The 19,910-nt window shown below is 45.8% G+C and overlaps 1 protein-coding gene across 7 annotated transcripts in view; it reads right to left on the bottom strand.

Annotated features, from left to right (window-relative positions):
• The window catches only part of GARNL3 (GTPase activating Rap/RanGAP domain like 3), a 166,437-nt gene that overhangs the window by 14,502 nt on the left and 132,025 nt on the right, over window positions 1–19,910 (bottom strand). For 4 of the 7 annotated variants that reach the window (XM_060411779.1, XM_027966433.2, XM_060411782.1 and 1 more), the window contains 6 exons: window positions 18,620–18,731; window positions 9,390–9,488; window positions 8,903–9,019; window positions 8,178–8,353; window positions 6,516–6,674; window positions 566–632 (listed from right to left, as the gene is read on the bottom strand). In XM_060411779.1, the coding sequence (XP_060267762.1) occupies window positions 566–632; window positions 6,516–6,674; window positions 8,178–8,353; window positions 8,903–9,019; window positions 9,390–9,488; window positions 18,620–18,731 (730 nt within the window). Of the gene's footprint in view, window positions 1–565; window positions 633–3,842; window positions 3,921–4,548; window positions 4,624–6,515; window positions 6,675–8,177; window positions 8,354–8,902; window positions 9,020–9,389; window positions 9,489–18,619; window positions 18,732–19,910 lie in introns of all 7 variants that reach the window. The other 3 variants (XM_042245683.2, XM_060411784.1, XM_060411781.1) reach the window with 1 other exon arrangement.

The raw sequence follows: 19,910 nt of genomic DNA on the forward strand, positions 1-19,910 counted from the left end.
CCAATCCTTTGGCCACCTAATCCAAAGAACTGACTCACTAGAAAAGACCCTGATGCTGGGAAAGACTGAAGGCAGGAGAAGGGGACGACAGAGGATGAGATGGTTGGATGGCATCACTGACTCGATAGACATGAGTCTGAGTAAGCTCCGGGAGTTGGTGATGGAAGGGAGGCCTGGTGTGCTGTAGTCCATGGAGTCGAAAAGAGTCGGATGTGACTGAGCGACTGAAATGAACTGATCAGAAACTGAGAAGTCAGTGAGCAGTGGCTGGGGCTGATGGAGCCCAGCGCGGGGCACATGGTAGGGGTTCCCTAGATGGAAGCCCCTGCCATCACTTCCACGTCCCAGAGATACCCCAAGGCGACTGTTGTACCATCTCACTGAGAGGTCTGGATATTGGGAGATCCAGGTGGGAAGGCAATTTTTAGCTGCACCCTGGAGCGCAGTTAAGGATCCAGGAACAATGCACCAGATAAACCTAAAGCTAAGTCCCTGTACATTGTCCAGAAAGAAAAAACAACAGTGGATTTTAGCAAGTGGCGATCAAAACACATCCCTTACTTACAGTTGTAACACAGGAGCAGACCGGCTTCCCCGTCTTCGTACACATCAATAGCTGCAACGAAATTAACCTGCAATGAGAATGGGCAATGGTAGTGGGCAGGCTGGACACTGACACTAGGAAAAGATGTTCTCAAGTTTCTGTAAACTCAGGCAAGACCGCAGCCCATGGCGTGGACTTTCTCATCGTCTTTTCAAACCCTTTAAGAAGCTCTATAGGGGAGAGCTCTCTCTATTGGCAGGCCTCCCATTTATACAGCAGGCTCCAGTCCACCAAGCTTTTCTGGCCGGTTATTCCTTTCATTTCCACATCAACCCTGGAAAGTAGATGGGATTGCATCCATTTTACAGATGAGGAAAGCGAGGCTTAGAGAGGTGGAGTCACTCTAATCCCTCAGTGAGGAGGTGCCCCAGCCAGGATCTCCACCAGGTCCCTGGTTCTTTTCCAACCTCAACAACCTTGCCCTTCAGCCACACTGCCTCCTGCCTCAAACACAGTCTCTGTATCTCCAGATCACCATGTCTGCACTTCTTTTCTCCCTTTTTTACTTCTTTCACTTCCTGGGAGGCGGCTTGACAAGATGCAGAGGGTGTTGGAAGCCCCAGCTCTGTGGCTTTGGTGAGCCTCTGTTTCTGCTTTTGAGAAGATGGTTCTCAAGTTTCAATCAAAACTCCAAGCCTCTAAAAATCTCCTCTTCTTTCGCTGCCTCACTTGTCTTCTCAGCCCTGTAGTCTGGCCTTCAGTACCATCAGGGACTCTGCCCTCTCTTAAGCTCCAAGAAGGTTTCCTTCTCTCCAGACTGAAGGCCTCTGACCATGGCTCATCTCTCCATCCATATCTGCACAACCTCTGACAGGGGACAGCTCCTCCCTCTGGCTTCTCTCCCATTTCAGATTCTTCTTCCATTTATTGGCTCTTCTCTCATTTAGAAAAAGCCCCAGCTTGATAGCTTTGGATTTTACTCTGCTCAAAATCTCTAAATCTACAACCTCAGGCACACATTCTGAGCTCCAGCCCAGGTTCCTAAGTCTTTTGTTCTCTCAAATGCAGTAGGTTGAGAAGAACTCAAGGGGCTGGGTGGGGAAGCAGACAGGAGCAGGTCAGACAGCCCCCAGTTGCCAGTACCACTTGCTGCCTCTTGTGGTTTGTGGTAAATGGCCCTCTGGCCCCAGGTCTCCATCTGTAAACTGGTGTAACAGTAATCCTGACACTGCTGGATTTTCATGAAAATTCCATGAAACAAGGCAAACATTGTTGCACAGGACCTGACACAATCAGCATCCCATGGAGGTCTCCCATGACCAATTTCCTTTCAAGCCTCCTCCTTTCTTTTAGCAGAGCTACCCTCAAAGTCTCGGAGGGGTTCCTTTCTCACCCAAGTCCAGAGTATCCTCTTCCTCATCTCACCCCTGCTGCACCCGGGGCTCGACCCCGCCTCCTGGGCTCGGCCCCACCTCTGGACTCGGCCCCACCTCCAGGCGCGGCCATTGTCTCCCTCTAGCTCGGCTCTCTCCAGCCCCTTCCAGCCTCTGGGCTTCCCCATTTCCCAACCCAGGCCCTCTGCCCAGCTGGCCCTCAATGCTCTCACCTAAACACAGCCTTCTCCTCTGAACAGTCTGGCATTGTACGAGTCATCATTAAACACACAGAAATGAAAGGACAGGGTCTCACCCCTCAACAAAATGTCAGAAAAGCTTACAAGTACATAAAATAAGTTATAGTAGAGCCCATACCATAACCATGAGTTGCGGAGGCTCTGTAGGGGTGCAAAACAGTGAGTCCTAGAGGTCAAGGGTGTTGATTCTAGGGTCAGAAGGACCTGGGAGTCAAATGCCAAATACTTCCTCTGCTGCTATGTGTCACAGCCTCTGTTTTAATTATCTACAGGGCGTGCACTGCTGTCTCAGGTTTGATTGCTTGCTGGCACTCTCCTCCGTGCTGGGCTCTCAGCTCTATGAAGCAGTGGCCTTGCTCCGCTATGTGACCCCCTCAGTCCCTGGATCAGGACCTGTCAAGTACCAGGAGCAGAGGGCATGCTACCTAGAGGCACGACCATGTAAATGAAATGCCAGCCCTGCCACCCGAGAGCAGTGGGCACGTGGTCAGAGGTTTAACCTCACGGAACCTCAGGGTCTTCATCTGTAAAATGGGAGAGGCTGGAACATCTGCCTCTAAGGGGGCTGAGGATTCCAGGAGGTCACACAGGGCCCGGTAAATGCTCTATAAATATCAGCTGCTGGCATGACTTGGCTCTGGAACCTGCACCACTGGGGCGTATCATGGGAGGGAACAGCCCTCAGGCCCCTAGAGGGAACCCTCTGTCCGTCCCCAGCACTCTGACTTGAATCACTGCCTCCTTCGTGTCCCCAGACTTGTCAGTTAGATGACACTGATGTCAACCAGTGGCTTCCAGCTCTCGTGGGTGCTGCTGTGTCTGCTCTGCACTTTCTGAGGGAGCGGCCGAGCACCACCAGCTGTGTAACCTGGACCTGTTCTCCTCTTCGGGCTGTTACAGGGCTGTGGCTGCCACGTGCTGGGTTTGAGGGCACAGTCCTGGGAGGCAGGCAGTCTGGGCTCAAGTCCTGCCTCTGCTACTTACTGGCTGTGTGGTTTGGGGTAAATAAGTGACTTCTTTCTGAGCCTCAGCCTCTTTTTCTGCAGAAACCGGGGAAAGAATAGCACCTGCCTGTCAGGGCTAAGGGGCCAAAATTTGGGGTCAGTGACCATAGCGTGGACTTAATCACTCCCTCCTCAGGCCCTCAATCACATTTCATCAGACCTTCATTAGTACCGAGCATGGTGAGGCCCGGTTCACGTGTACATGTTATATGTACAGATGTTGATACAGATGTTGGTATAGATGTTAGCTCCCGGGCGAGGGACCTCAGAGGAGACATTCATGCAGGAGACATTCTTGACCAGGTGAGGACCTAAGAATTCACTGGGAGGGCTTTTAAAAGATATTCTGGGTTCTTGCTCCTGGACATCTTGATATATAGTAGGTCAGGGTAGGATAAAGACATTCGCCTTTTATTTTTTACTTGATTAAAAATATTTTATCTTATTGCATTTTAAAATAATAAAAGTAATATATGGTGGTGGTGAAAATTCGAAACACAGACTTGTAACAAGTGAAAGAGGTTGGCACTGTGAGGTCAATGTCCAACCTTCCCGCGTGATTCCAGGGTGAGCTCTCAGTGAAGACCAGCTGGGGTCTGGGCAGACAGTCAGGATGGGGACCTGGGCCCAATGAATAAGCCAGAGACCTGGATCCTGTTACCTCCCTCCGGAGGGGGCCTCTGTTGGGGAAGGAGGCCGGAGCTGGCTGTTGGATCCGGGGCAGTACGTCGGAGTTGGCCTGTTGGTAGAACAAACTTGGTGTTGACTTTCAGAAGGCTGCTCTGGTGCTTCCTAAACAGCTCCTCTCTCAAGCTAGGATTGTCTTGGACCCTGAGGTGGGTTTGAAGCCTGCAACGGGAATCGAGGGGTCTTGGCTGAGACAAGAGGAGGGGCGGGGGCAGGAAACCAGACCAGCCTGGCCAGCATGGTGGCGCATGGAGGAGGTAGGTGTTGAAGGCTGCTTGAGGCACTAATCACCAGCGAGTCCAGGAGGGTTGGCCTCTCTCCTGCTCCACTGAACTCAGGGCTTGTCCTGCAGGAATGTCTTGGTGAGAAGTAACCCTGTTTCTGCAGGCCGCTTCTACCCGCTCATTAGTTTGCTCATTTCTCTAGGGCTTATCTTTCCAACTAAACAGTAAATTCCACCCAAAGACAAGCCACTGTCTCAGCACCTCTGCCTGCTCAGCAAACATAGCCACTGAGGATTAACTCAGTGGGAATATACACACTGACCCACTCAAATCCCCAGGGTAGTGCTTAACAACACAAAGATGTTTTTAAGTGTTTTTTCTTAGAGAAAAGCTTTGCATTTTTGTTTTACAAAGCATGTTGAAGAAAAGACAGAAAATTTTGGAGGTTTCTCATACCTTCCAGCAAAACAAAGCACAGAAGTCATCAAAGAAAACTGCTTTTAACTCTTTTTTCCCTGGATCTTCATGAATCTTAACAGAAAAAAATCCACAGACACACTCATAAATTATCAAGGTATTAAATATAGGTAAATAACAATAATTTCCAGGAAAAGTGGGTTCAGTCTTAGGAAACTGGTTGCCAGGGAAGGACCGACTCAACAAAGATCTTTTAAGCCATGCTTTTCTGACTCCTATGATTGGTTGTACAGATTGTATTTTTTAATTTAAAAGAATTTAATTATTCACTTGGCTGCACTGGGTCTTGGTTTTGGCACTCAAGCTCTTCAGTCTTTTTGGTGGCATGCGGGATCTTTCATTGCAGTATGTGAACTCTGAGTTGCGGCCTGTGGGCTCTAGTTCCCCGACCAGGGATCAAACCCAGGACCCCCTTTATTGGAAGGGTGGACTCTTAGCCACTGGGCAGCCAGGGAAGTCCCTGTCCAGAGTTTTGAAAAGCAAGAAGGGGCTAGAACTTTTAAAGGCCAGATTGGGCTCTGAGTCCTTAGAAGACAGCCTTGGGAAGAGATGACAGGTTCCCAGTTGCTGGGATGGAGGGGACCCTCCTGGCCTTGCTAGGAAGAGTGTCAGGAGAGCTTCCATCTCCTGGGTATATAGTAACATCACCTGGGGGAGACTTACAGTCTACTGATTCCCATCCCATACAACCCAAGACTCCTGGTTTAACTGATCTGGGTGTATCAGAGCACCAATGTGTTTAAAGCTTTCTGGGCAATTAGAGCCACAGTTGAGAAGCAGTGTGTACCAGTGGTTCCCAAATTTGCCCACATCACCAGGGGACCATCTAAAAATTCTAAAGCTCATGTCACACCCAAGGCTGGTGAAATTGCTGGGGGGTGGGACACAGGGCATCGGTAGCTTTGAAGTTCCTCGATGACTTCAACGCCAGATGAATTTGGGTGCTACCAGTACACACACATGAAAGGGCAGACTGAGCTGTGATTGATAACAGCTGAAGATAAGTAGGCCTCTTAATTATATCTAGATGTTTCTTTTTCTGATTTTTCTATTTCTTAAAATTTTGCTCTCAGGTGTTTTCTTTAGAGTAATTAGCAACTTTAGTGAATATTTATGTAGGGCTGGTCCAAATTTAAATTGTATTTTTTTAGTTCTTGTAAAACATAATTAAATTCCTCACTCTCTGACACATCTGAACAGGACTGGGGGAAGCTCTCATCAGGAATGACACTCTCCCTGGGTGACATCCTTGTTCTGCCCTGTTCTTGTACCTGAGCTGGAGTGCTGGCCCTGCACCATGCAAACCTCCAGGGGCTCAACTGTCATCAGGCCTTGCCCTGGTTCCCAGCGATAAGTGGGCTGAAGAACTCTGTGAGTTGCTTGTCAGGTTTTGTCCAGATCCAGCACATGGCTGCCCTCTGTGCAGCTCAGGCCAGGAGGTGTAGACCCCCCAGTGCTGATCTGCTTTTCCTCTCTCTCCCAATGGTGTTTCATCCCATCTTCCTTTCCTAATGCACCTCTAAGGGAATGGAGACTCGGGCTATGCTCTCCCCCACCTTCCAGCCCTGTGCTGTGGGTCTGCAGTGCCTCTGAGGGTAACCTGACTCTCCAGAGGCCCTTCTAGCACGAATTACCAAACAAATGTTCTCATTACTGAGTTATTTACAGTGAGTTTTGACACTTCATTCCTCTTCTGTTGGGAAGGATGGAATGGCAGGAGGAGGTGTGGAAAAGCTAAAGAGGGCAGTAGGCAGTTATATGATATTGAACCCATTTGACCTACAAAGATGGCAGCTTCACATGGTACAGCCTAAATATGTATCACAGGTTACAGATATGATAAAGAGCACACAGTTTTAAAGAAACCCTTATTATGGTGTCACAAAGTTAGAAGGTGCAGCTCCAGTCCTTTTGGTTCCTGCTCACCCCCACGTCTGTCGACTCACCCTGCTGGCCTCCACGTGGTGCAGCCTGAAGGCCTCCCCCGTGCTCTCGTTCACCACATCGAACTGGTGCCGGTAAGCCACACAGATGAGGTTATCGCTCTCCTCCGTTGGCCCATCTACCAAGGTCATCACCGCGGGAGAGTCGGACAGACAGATCTCCTATGTGGTGGACAAGGATGGAGGAGAAAGGGGTAAGGACAGAGCAGCCACCCCACTGCCTGCCCCCATCCAGGAAAGGCCCCCTTGAAGAAGGAATTCATAGGGCCTGGACTCCATCTAGGCCTGTTCATGCTGATCATGCTCGGTCACCTTTCCAATGGACTCTGAACTCTGTGTTTAGTGCCTATGAAAACAACAGAAAGATAAGACCCCCTCCAGACAGGGGAACCTTGAAGATTGTATCTAGGTTACTTATCACCTAAGAGAAAACATACACTAATCACCCCTTCCTCCAGACAGGCCATAAATTTTTCTGTATCTATCGGAGTGTAACCTTGGGTTTATTGATTATTGGCTAATTGTTTGACTGTTTGAGCACATAAGCATATAGCACGTGAATGATGGGGTTATTGGGATTGTATTTTCCTTGGTTTATGTAACTCTCAAGGAATTTGGAGTGGTCGGTTCAGACACGTACACATGGGGTATAAAAGATTTTCATAAATGCTGGTCGGGGTCCTTGGCTAAGAGGAGACTCTGCCTTGGGCCCGCCGGTGTAATAAACTGCACTCCACTATCTGCATCGTCCTTCTGAGTGAGTTTGTTTCCTGGAACACGTGGCTACAACACCCTCATTTTCCCACGCCGCCACCCCCCAGGCCCGCTGCTTCTGCAGAGTCCTGTGCCAGACTGGAGCAGGGATAGGTTAGACTGCTCCTTTCTGCAATCTGTCCTCAAGGCTCAGACCTCTGTTCACTGCAAAGGGGAGAGGCCAGGAGACAATTTTACAAAAGGGATTCAACAGTGTAGTCTGTGTTAGCCCTCAGAATGTCCGGTCCTTGTCTTGAGATTTAATAATAATAATGAACATTTTGGCCAACCTAATATATACATCATGAAATGATCACCACAATAAATTTAGTGAATATTCATCATCTCATGCAGATACAAGATAAAAGAAAAAGACATTTTTTTCCCTTGTGATGAGCACTCTTAGAATTTACTCTAACTTTCATATATAACATTCATCAGTGTTGATTATATTTATCATGTTGTATATTATATCCCTGGTACTAATTTATCTTATGATGGGAAATTTTTACCTTCTGACCACCTTCTTCCATTTCACCCTCCCCCCAACCCCTGCCTCTGGTAACCATGAATCTGGTCTCTTTTTCCATGAGTTTGTTTTTGAAGTATAATTGACTTTATGGCTATGTTAGTTTCTGGTGTCCAGCATGATTCCATGTTTCTATATATTTCAAAATGATCCCCCCTAGAGCAGCATCTTTAGGTGTTTACTATGTGAATGAGCTGGATGGAGTCGGAAAAACTCTGTTCGCTTTAGTCTCCCAGGGAAACCAGGGCCACAGGTGAGGGCTTCCCCAGTTAGTTACTGAACCACAGGGCAGCCCCAGTGGATGACAGACCCTGGATGGAAGGAGGGAGTCTGCCTCGGGACACCTTGGCCAGGAGTGAAACAATTTGAAGGAAAAAACCTACCCTGATGTACTGGAATTCTTCAACAGGTGACTCTGACAAAGGAGATAACAGTGACATGCCAGTCACGCCACTTGGCTTGTTGTGTTTCCTTGTGATCAGAAGCAGTTTATTCCGAATGGCAACAACAATCCTCAGCTCTCTGCTATGGTGAGTGTTGATAGCATACAGGTGGCAGCCTAGGAAGAGAAAGAAATGATGCTGAACGTACAAGAGGCGGGAGCCCTCAGCTTTGACAATCTGGTGATATTTAAGAATCCTGGAAATTAAACATAAGACAGTGAAATGACTAAGGACGTTTTTGCCATGAGGCAAAGTGGGGACTTGAAATAAAAATTAGGTTGAGTTACAGAAAAATTAAGGAAGTCATATTCCCTCTATTCTAGAGTTTGTGGACTTAGATTTACATCCACTGCATGACATGAATTAAACTGAAAGGTGAGCAGAGTTCCAGGAACAAAATTCTAAAAGTTTCTTTTCATAAGTTTGCTCACAGAGGTTAACTCACCTCCCAAACTTGTCAAATAAGACCTAAAATTACCTCTAACCCTCAACATGTTTCTCTATAACTTAAGCTTCTCTTAGGGAACAAGTGACACTACTTTTGTGATGTTTCCAAGTGAAAAAACAAAATTCCTCCTCAATTTTTTTTTTTTTCAGTAAAATCTGGGCAGTCTGAGAAAACGATTAATTGGATGAAACCAGCAAAATATGAAGAATTGAGTCACCTTTTGTTTTCTCGAGCTTGTTTTCTCTACAGTCACACTTGCCCTTCATGGCCTGCTTGCCCTCGATGCCCCTCTGCACAGCGCTCAGTCTGAAGACAAAGAGGCGGGCATCTTTCCCTGGTGGGATGAAGCAGATGGAGGAGATGGATGGAAAAGTAAGATGACCTGGAAGAACTGAAGGGGCGGACTGTGTAGAAAACTACTACTCAAGAAATCAGGATTTGAGATGTTCCAGAACTGGGGAGAAGCCCTGTATTGCCTTCACCTAACAATGTGATCAAGGACGCCCACCCCTCACCATCACGCCCACCCTCTCCCTCACCATCCCTGCCTCAGAGAACAAATGGGCTACCAAGGACCTGAGCCCTGGGCACCAGAAGAAAAAGCTGGCAGCGGTGATTCAGCCACAACCCCGAGACCCTTGTGTTGGCCGTAGGCTACACGCTCCCCTTCCTCCCAGAGAACATCCCTCGGGGAGGAGTAGCACCTTTGTCTGCTCTGAGGATCAGAAGGTCCAGCGCCTCCAGCACATGCATCTGCTTCACGGGCAGAGTCTTGTCAAACACGGGCACTGATGGGAGGTCATCTGGAAAAGAAGCCTGGTTACCCAACGCTGCACCCAGCCCATACTCTCTAGAACCTATGGAATGTGCCTGTGGGTAGTTTTGGACCCCGTTTCTCCCTACGTGAGGAAGGAGGTCAGCTTCTAGATCCTTCCAAAGGGCAACACAGAAAGTTCAAGCACTAGTCCCCTCTCAACTCAAGGAGAACTGGCATTTCTTTCCCAAAGGCATTCACACCTCCATACAGGGAGCGCAACAGCAGGGCCCCGAAGCTAGAGTCTTCTCCTCAGTGTTCATCCAAGAAAAGGCAGCATCTCTCAGTCCCAATTTTGGCTGGGATTATTCCAAACAACCAAATACTAAGTTTTAAAAAGTGCTAATACACTTAGTCATTTCTCTTAAATATTTTCTGATTTTTTGTGTGTGTCATATTTGAAACCACGTCACATCTTAGGTTATTTTGCATACTTCTCAAGAAAGTAAAATTAGAATTTCCTTTTGTATTTAACAAACATCCTATTCCAACATGGCCTATGTCTGAATCAATAGTAGTTTACCTATCATTTTTCAGTATTTCTCCATATAGGAATATGAAATAGTTTTAGACAAAAATAAGAGAAATATCAATTACATTTCCAAAATAACACGAAAAAACTAATTTCAGTGGAAACATCTGGGAAGATCTCAGGGAAATGGATGATTTAAAGACACAGCAAGTACGGGTAGGATTTTAAAAAAATATTTATTTGGCTGCATTGGGTCTTAGTTGTGGCACACAGGCTTAGTTGCCCCACAGCATATGGGATCTTAGTTCCCTCAAACCCATGTCCTCTGCATTGGAAAGCGGGTTCCTAACCACTGGACCACCAGGGAAGTCCTGGGTTTGTTTTTAAGCTTACTTACTGGTATCTTTAATTGCTAGCAATTACTTTGCTGCTTTGGATGGCATCACCGACTCGATGGACATGAGTATGAGCAAGTTCCAGAAGCTGGCAATGGACAGGGAAGTCTGGTGTGCTGTAGTCCATGGGGCTGCAAAGAGTCGGACCCGACTGAATGACTGAACTGAACTTTGCTCTTGGGAGTCCCTTGAGCAAAGAGGACTTAACGAATTTAGCCAGTTCCATAAGCAAAGAGCTTCCCTGGTGGCTCAGGTGGTAAAGAATCAGCCTGCAATGTGGGAGACCTGGGTTCAGTCCCTGGGTCAGGAAGATCCCCTGAAGAAGGGAATGGCAATCCACACCAGTATTCTTGCCTGGAGAATCCCATGGACAGAGAAGCCTGGTGGGCTACAGTCCACAGGGGCACAAAGAGTCAGACATGAGTGAGGGACTAACACTTTCACTTTTACTTTAAGCAAAGGGTCTGTTCTGAACTTGACACAGAATCAGGGCAAGGCAAAGATGTCCCAGGACGTATAGACATTTTAGGCATAAGTGTCTAGGTGATTCTTCACCCGATTCTTTGAAGACACTTAGGTCTTCAAGTGTTCTGCTGTGGGTTTGGGTGTTTCCTTAATTATAATTTAGGTGCAGGAGGCCCTAACGATCTTGACTCTTCCAGAAACCTGTCTGTTTGGGAGTTTATCCCTCCCTGGATGGTGCCCAGGAGGGGGCAGAACTTGCGTCATTAGGATTAGTAACAACACCTACCCCTCACCCCCACCCTGGGGAGGAGTCTCCTGCTCCTGCAGCCCAGTGAGAACACTGGATTTGTCAGAGCACAAAGCCTGCTAAGCTCTTATGAAACAGATGGCTTGTCTCTAGTTGTCCTTCATGATGGGGGTAGCCCATCAAACACTCTCCTTCCTCCAATACCTCAGGCTTTCCCAAGCAGATTCATTCTGAGGCTCTTTGTGGTTCTGTCGGGGCAAGACTCCTTTTTTCAAACCAGGAGATGATCATTCATTTCAGTGCCCATCCCTGCATTTGACTAAATAACTATGATTGTTTCATTAAGGCCAGGCATTTATGCCCTGGGCTTCCTACATATCAGGCCTTAATGCTGTGTTGTAGGTGTCATTTAATGTAAATGTCCCACAATGACCCTATTAGGTAGGAATTTCTAATATTCCCATTTAACAAATGAGAAATCCGAGGCTCAGAGGTGCTGGGAAATTGTCGAAGCACGTGTCCTGAACTTGTGGAACTGAAGTCCATGCAAGGACAAAGTCTGAGCTCTTAGCCGGTGTTGTAACCTAAAAACAGCACTGCATACCCATGGACTGATGGGGTGAGCAAGGGAACAATCCTGATGTTCAGGTGGCTTTGTTGTTGCTCAGTAGCTTAGTCATGTCTGACTCTTTGCAACCCCATGGACTGTAGCACACCAGGCTTTCCTGTCCTTCACCATCTCCAACAGCTTGCTCAAACTCATGTCCATTGCATCAGCGATGCCATCCAACCATCTCTCCCTCTGTCATCCCCTTCTCCTCCTGCCTTCAATCTTTCCCAGCCTCAGGATCTTTTCTAAGGAGTCAGTTCTTCGCATCAGGTGGCCAAATTATTGAAGTTTCAGCTTCAGCATCAGTCCTTCCAATGAATATTCAAGACTGATTTCCTTTAGGATGGACTGGTTGGATCTCCTTGAAGTCCAAGGGATTCTCAAGAGTCTTCTCCAACACCACAGTTCAAAAGCATCAATTCTTCGGTGCTCAGCTTTCTTTATAGTCCAACTCTCACATTCATACCTGACTACTGGAAACACCATGATGCTGGTGCTAAGTCACTTCAGTCGTGTCCAACTCTGTGCAACCCCATAGATGGCAGCCCACCAGGCTCCCCAGTCCCTGGGATTCTCCAGGCAAGAACACTGGAGTGGGTTGCCATTCCCTTCTCCAATGCATTAAAGTGAAAAGTGAAAGTGAAGTTGCTCAGTCGTGTCCGACCCTCAGTGACCCCATGGACTGCAGCCTTCCAGGCTCCTCCATCCATGGCATTTTCCAGGCAAGAGTACTGGAGTGGGGTGCCATTGCCTTCTCCAGAAACACCATAGCTTTGACTATACAGACATTTGTTAGCAAAGTAAAGTCTCTGCGTTTTGATATGCTGTCTAGGTTGGTCATAGCTTTTCTTCTAAGGAGCAAACATCTGTTAATTTCATGGCTGCAGTCACTATCTGCAATGATTTTTGGAGCCCAGGAAAATAAAGTCTCTCACTGTTTCCATTGTTTCCCCATCTATTTGCCATGAAGTGATGGGACTGGATGTCAGGATCTTAGTGTTTTGAATGTTGAGTTTTAAGGCAGCTTTTTCACTCTCCTCTTTCACCATTATCAAGAGGCTCTTTAGCTCCTCTTTGCTTTCTGCCATAAGGGTGGTGTCATCTGTGTATCTAAAGTTATTGATATTTCTCTCAGCAATCTTGATTCCAGCTGTGCTTCATCCAGACCAGCACTTCTCATGATGTACTCTGCATGTAAGTTAAATAAACAAGGTGACAATATACAGTGTTCACGTACTCCTGTGGCTAGATAGGTTTATATATGGCACAGGAAGGAAGAGGAGGCAAGGATATGAGAAAGTGATGTGGGTTCAATGACTGTTTCAAAACTATGGATTCCTTCTTGTAATCTCTTTGTGAAGAAACCATCTTTTAGATGATCTGGCTTTTCTATTACCAAAACAAAACAAATGGTGATAGAATATTTATTCACTATTTGGTCTCCCTTCAGAGCAGGTTTTGCTACACTTAGAAGGCAAAGAATTTTTAATAGTGACCTTGAAAGGAGCAGGTTCTCAAGGGGATGAGTCTAATGAAATTAAGCAGAGGCTAATCAGATAGAGTGGAACTTGCCCTGAAACGAAATGGGGAGATTCACTAATGGAAACAATTTGTAATAGAATTAAGTGTAGACAAGACAGAAGTAAACAAAGAAATAACAAGATAATTATGGCTTAAAAGCACAACAAAGAATACAAAGAAAGCCTAAAGGGTTATGCTCTTCTCAGCATAAGCGAATTCTGCATAATCAGGACATGAAAGTAATCTGAGTAATACATGTGAGCTGGTGGTGGATATATACGGCTACCACCTGCCTAGACAATGTCCCTCAAGTTTGAAAGGAAAGGATTTCCTGGTAATCACAATAATCCTTATATCGACACTTCCATTAGATTTTGTATCCATAAAGATGAAAATTTCATAAAGGGACTTGGGTAATCTTGGTTTGGATTTTATATTTACAAAGAAGCAACTCAAATAGAATTTTTTTCTGTTTTTAGACAGGTCTTACAAATAATCATGAAATTACTTTCTCTTTCCTAAAAAGGCAAACAGGTAGAATTTGACATTCTTTTCATTGTAAACATTTTCATAATTATTTGTCCAGGACTATGGTTTTGGAAATCTGCATCAAGCTAAAGATGGTAACATTGGTAGAGTTTAACTTAACTTTAATAAAATGTAGTTGGCTAAGAGGAGAGAGCACCAGACGAGGAATCACCTCTGGGTTCTGGTCCCAGAAATGCCACTAATTAGCTGTGTGGTCTTGGGCAAGTCACATAATTTCTTTGAAAGAAAAGTGAAAGTGAAGTCTCTCAGTCGTGTCCGACTCCTTATGCCCCTATGGACTGTAGCCTACCACACTCCTCTGCCCATGGGATTTTCCAGGCAAGAGTACTGGAGTGGGTTGCCATTTCCTTCTCCAGAGGATCTTTCCAACCCAGGGATTGAACCTGGGTCTTCCACATTATACACAGAGCAACCAGGGAAGTCCTTATTTCTTTAGGCCTCTTTTTCTTTATCTGCAAAACTAAGAGATTAGACTAAGCCTCCAATCTCTGTTTTTGTTTTGTTTTTAAATAAATTCTTTTGTTTGGTAATTTGCTACTATCCTTTAGTTGCCCAAGGAGCAGCGGCTGCGGAGGCACAGGAGGGCCAAGAGGAGCTACTCCACGTTCAAGGTCAGGAGAGGCAGCAGTGAGAAGATACCCCTTGTCCAAGGTAAGAAGCAGAGGGTGCACTTTGCTGGGGCGGCCGTGAAGTGATACCTCACATCCAAGGTAAGAGAAACCCAAGTAAGATGGCAGGTGTTGTGAGAGGGCATCAGAGGGCAGACACACTAAAACCATAATTACAGAAAACTAGTCAATCTGATCACATGGACCACAGCCTTGTCTAACTCAATGAAACTAAGCCATGCTGTGTGGGGTCACCCAAGATGGGCGGGTGATGGTGGAGAGGTCTGACAGACTGTAGTCCACTGGAGAAGGGAATGGCAAACCACTTCAGTATTCTTGCCTTGAGAACCCCATGAACAGTATGAAAAGGCAAAATGACTGACAGGATACTGAAAGAGGAACTCCCCAGGTCGGTAGGTGTCCAGTATGCTACTGGAGATCACTGGAGAAATAACTCCAGAAAGAATGAAGGGATGGAGCCAAAGCAAAAACAATACCCAATTGTGGACGTGGCTGGTGATAGAAGCAAGGTCCGATGTTGTAAATAGCAATATTGCATAGGAAGCCTGGAATGTCAGGTCCATGAATCAAGGCAAATTGGAAGTGGTCAAACAGGAGATGGTAAGAGTGAACGTTGACATTCTAGGAATCAACAAACTAAAATGGACTGGAATGGGTGAATTTAACTCAGATGACCATTATATCTACTACTGTGGGCAGGAATCCCTTAGAAGAAATGGAGTAGCCGTCATGGTCAACAAAAGAGTCTGAAATGCAGTACTTGGATGCAATCTCAAAAATGACAGAATGATCTCTGTTCGTTTCCAAGACAAACCATTCAATATCACAGTAATCCAAGCCTATGCCCCAACCAGTAACACTGAAGAAGCTGAGGTTGAACGGTTCTATGAAGACCTACAAGACCTTTTAGAACTAACACCCAAAAAAGATGTCCTTTTCATTATAGGGGTCTGGAATGCAAAAGTAGGAAGTCAAGAAACACCTGGGGTAACAGGCAAATTTGGCCTTGGAATACGGAATGAAGCAGGGCAAAGGCTAATAGAGTTTTGCCAAGAGAATGCACTGGTCATAGAAAACACCCTCTTTCGACAACACAAGAGAAGACTCTACGCATGGACATCAACAGATGGTCAACACCGAAATCAGATTGATTATATTCCTTGCAACCAAAGATGGAGAAGCTCTATATAGCCAACAAAAACAAGACCGGGAGCTGACTGTGGCTAAGATCATGAACTCCTTATTGCCAAATTCAGACTTAAATTGAAGAAAGTAGGGAAGACCACTAGACCATTCAGGTATGACCTAAATCAAATCCCTTATGATTATATAGTGGAAATGAGAAATAGATTTAAGAGACTAGATCTGATAGAGTGCCTGATGAACTATGGACGGAAGTTCATGACATTGTACAGGAGACAGGGATCAAGACCATCCCCATGGAAAAGAAATGCAAAAAAGCAAAATGGCTGTCTGACGAGGCCTTACAAATAGCTGTGAAAAGAAGAGAGGCGAAAAGCAAAGGAGAAAAGGAAAGATATAAGCATCTGAATGCAGAGTTCCAAAGAATAGCAAAGAGAGATAAGAAAGCCTTCCTCAGCGATCAATGCAAAGAAATAGAGGAAAACAACAGAATGGAAAAGACTAGAGATCTCTTCAAGAAAATGAGAGATACCAAGGGAACATTTCATGCAAAGATGGGCTCGATAAAGGACAGAAATGGTATGGACCTAACAGAAGCAGAAGATATTAAGAAGAGGTGGCAAGAATACACAGGAGAACTGTACAAAAGAGATCTTCATGACCCAGATAATCATGATGGTGTGATCACTCACCTAGAGCCAGACATCCTGGAATGTGAAGTCAAGTGGGCCTTAGAAAGCATCACTACAAACAAAGCTAGTGGAGGTGATGGAATTCCAGTTGAGCTATTTCAAATCCTAAAAGATGATGCTGTGAAAGTGCTACACTCAATATGCCAGCAAATTTGGAAACCTCAGCAGCGGCCACAGGACTGGAAAAGGTCAGTTTTCATTCCAATCCCAAAGAAAGGCAATGCCAAAGAATGCTCAAACTACCGCACAATGATTTTGCACTCATCTCACATGCTAGTAAAGTAATGCTCAAAATTCTCCAAGCCAGGCTTCAGCAATACGTGAACTGTGAATTTCCAGATGTTCAAGCTGGTTTTAGAAAAGGCAGAGAAACCAGAGATCAAATTGCCAACATCCGCTGGATTATGGAAAAACCAAGAGAGTTCTAGAAAAACATCTATTTCTGCTTTATTGACCATGCCAAATCCTTTGACTGTGTGGATCACAATAAACTGTGGAAAATTCTGAAGGAGATGGGAATACCAGACCACCTAACTTGCCTCTTGAGAAACCTATATGCAGGTCAGGAAGCAACAGTTAGAACTGGACATGGAACAACAGACTGGCTCCAAATAGGAAAAGGAGTGCGTCAAGGCTGTATATTGTCACCCTGCTTATTTAACTTATATGCAGAGTACTTCATGAGAAATGCTAGGCTGGAAGAAGCACAAGCTGGAATCAAGATTGCCTGGAGAAATATCAATAACCTCAGATATGCAGATGACACCACCCTAATGGCAGAAAGTGAAGAGGAACTAAAAAGCCTCTTGATGAAAGTGCAAGAGGAGAATGAAAAAGTTGGCTTAAAGCTGAACATTCAGAAAACTAAGATCATGTCATCTGGTCCCATCACTTCATGGCAAATAGATGGGGAAACATTGTAAACAGTGTCAGACTTTATTTTGGGGGGCCCCAAAATCACTGCAGATGGTGACTGCAGCCATGAAACTAAAAGACGCTTACTCCTTGGAAGGAAAGTTATGACCACCTAGATAGCATATTCAAAAGCAGAGACATTACTTTGCCAACAAAGGTCTATCTAGTCAAGGCTATGGTTTTTTCAGTGGTCATGTATGGACATGAGAGTTGGATTGTGAAGAAAGCTGAGTGCCGAAGAATTGATGCTTTTGAACTGTGGTGTTGGAGAAGACTCTTGAGAGTCCCATGGACTGCAAGGAGATCCAACCAGTCCATCCTAAAGGAGATCAGTCCTGGGTATTCATCAGCAGGACTGATGTTGAAGCTGAAACTCCAATACTTTGGCCACCTCATGCAAAGAGTTGACTCATTGGAAAAGACTCTGATGCTGGGAGTGATTGGGGGCAGGAGGAGAAGGGGACGACAAAGGATGAGATGGCTGGATGGCATCATTGACTCGATGGACATGAGTTTGGGTGAACTCCGGGAGTTGGTGATGGACAGGGAGGCCTGATGTGCTGCGATTCATGGGGTTGCAAAGAGTTGGACACGACTGAGCGACTGAACTGAACTAAACTGATCCTTTAGATCCTTTATCACTCATTAGGAGTCTGGAAGAATCCAAGAGACCTGCTGCACAGTCCTTGAATCTAAATGAAATCCCCACCCAAAGTTGAATTCCCTCTAGGGCATGCTCGCCAAGGTCATGTCCTACTGGCGACAGGGAGTTGTCTGCCTTCCTGGGGCAGCTGACCCACCTGACTGTGAGAAGTTTGATTTAATATTGAGTTGAGATCTGTCTTCCTGTCAAAATCTTTTTCTTTCTCTATCCATCAAACAGGTTATCTAAGATCCTTATTGTTTGTTTTAGATACTGAGTATGTTCTGAATTAAAAACCTTAAAAAAAAATGCGCTTTGAGAGAGAGTATATCCCTGAGACAGAGGTTCTAAAGAACCATGTGCTCTTGTAGATTTAAAGTCAAACATTGGAATCATGACAAGTATTCCTGCAAAGGAGATTCTCCTTGCGGGTCATTTGATGTGCTCAGTGCTCAGTCATATGCGAAACTTGCAATCCCATGGACTGTAGCCTGCCAGGCTCCTCCTGTCCATGAGATTTCTCAGGCAAGAATACTGGAGTGGATTCTCATTTCCTTCTCCAGAGGATCTTCCTGACCCAGGGATTGAACTCGTGTCTCTTGCATCATTTGATATCCACAGATTAATCAGAGATTTGGGGAAGGGATGAAATTGTCATGGGTGCCTCCCCCTCTGGCTTGCGTGTTGAAAACAACAGAGTAGTTTTGCAAGGGGATGAAACTCCGCTAACCTCACCGCTGAGGACACATGTATCCAAAGGGAGCTGACCAGTGGTCACCCATCTTAGAAGTACGACAAGTTATACAGAGAGACAGCTAAAGGAGCAGCTACTCACTAACCATCCACTAGCAAGACGCCGGCATCAGTGGAAACCAGCAAGGCCTGGCCCCAGGGATCCGCACACACGGCCTCATGAGGGAAGTTACTGCAGAAACACTGTGGCTCCCAAGGCTGCGGGGCAACACAAGCACAGGAAGGTTAAGAGCACAGAGAGAGCACACCGGCCCATCAGGGGGAAATGCACACATACCACCCGAAACGGCAGCACAGATGCCCCAGACCCCGGGAGTTAGATGGGCTCTCACTCAGTCACCTTTCTTAAGAAAAAAAAGTCTTCTTCCAGAAATGTATGCATCAGGAGAAGGCTGAGTCACGTGTTTCTGGCACTTGTATTATAATGATGCCCTCAAGGGCTAGGGAAGCATCAGTAATGTTTTCTAAGCAAACGTTTCTTTTTAACACTTAGAAGTTGGACCAAATGGTGCCTATTCTTTTTTGGAGATTTCACAATAGTTCTTTATAAAAGGAAGTCCCACCCAACTCTCTAAAAAAGAAGTCAGATTCCTGTGCTGCTGATTCGGCAAAACTATTAAACCATACACAATGCAAGAGGTTGCTATCATCTTAACATGAAAAGGCTTATTGACCCACTTATGGCTATGAAATCTTCAAGAAAAAAATAATGTCTGTTCATAGGAATATGTCGAGGGCTCCGACGAAACCTACTAGTGTTCCCCCACTTGATATGTTCACATCATAGAGCCTTGGTTTCATTCCATGTTGATCGAGCAAGAATAAATAGTCGGCACTGCCTTACTGCTCCCTTGGAGCTGTGGCTGATGCCTGGAACCATTAACTCCCTCCAAAGCATGTGGCTTGGCCTCAAAGGACAAGGACGTCTGTAGAGATTCTCAGGGATGAGTTGAAGTCCTACATCTTCACTTTTACCTGATGCTGTACAAGAGCCTGTGTGCACATGTAAGGTGTGTACATAGGTGTGTTTGTAAGTTCTAAGTGAGCACATGCTGGCACACTCAAAGTAGGAGTGATGGCTCTGAGGTCACCTGCCAGGGTGCTGTTTGGGATGAGGGTAAACGCTGTGTGAATTATTCCTGTCTTGGAAAATCATGCTATACCTTTATGAAACCCACCAGCCTCAAAATGAGTGACCTCATTGCTGAGATAAGGCTCGGGCTGTTGTGAAAGGATCACACAAAGGACGTGAAGATATTTTATAAACTGAAAGAGGGCTGCCCAAGTGCAGGTCATTACTTGGAATGGCATTTCCCTAAGAACTTTTTAAGAAAGTTGGTGCTGCTGCTGAGTTGCTTCAGTCGTGTCCAACTCTGT

This window comes from Ovis aries, chromosome 3 (genome assembly GCF_016772045.2).
Source record: "Ovis aries strain OAR_USU_Benz2616 breed Rambouillet chromosome 3, ARS-UI_Ramb_v3.0, whole genome shotgun sequence".
Lineage (NCBI taxonomy): Eukaryota > Metazoa > Chordata > Mammalia > Artiodactyla > Bovidae > Ovis > Ovis aries.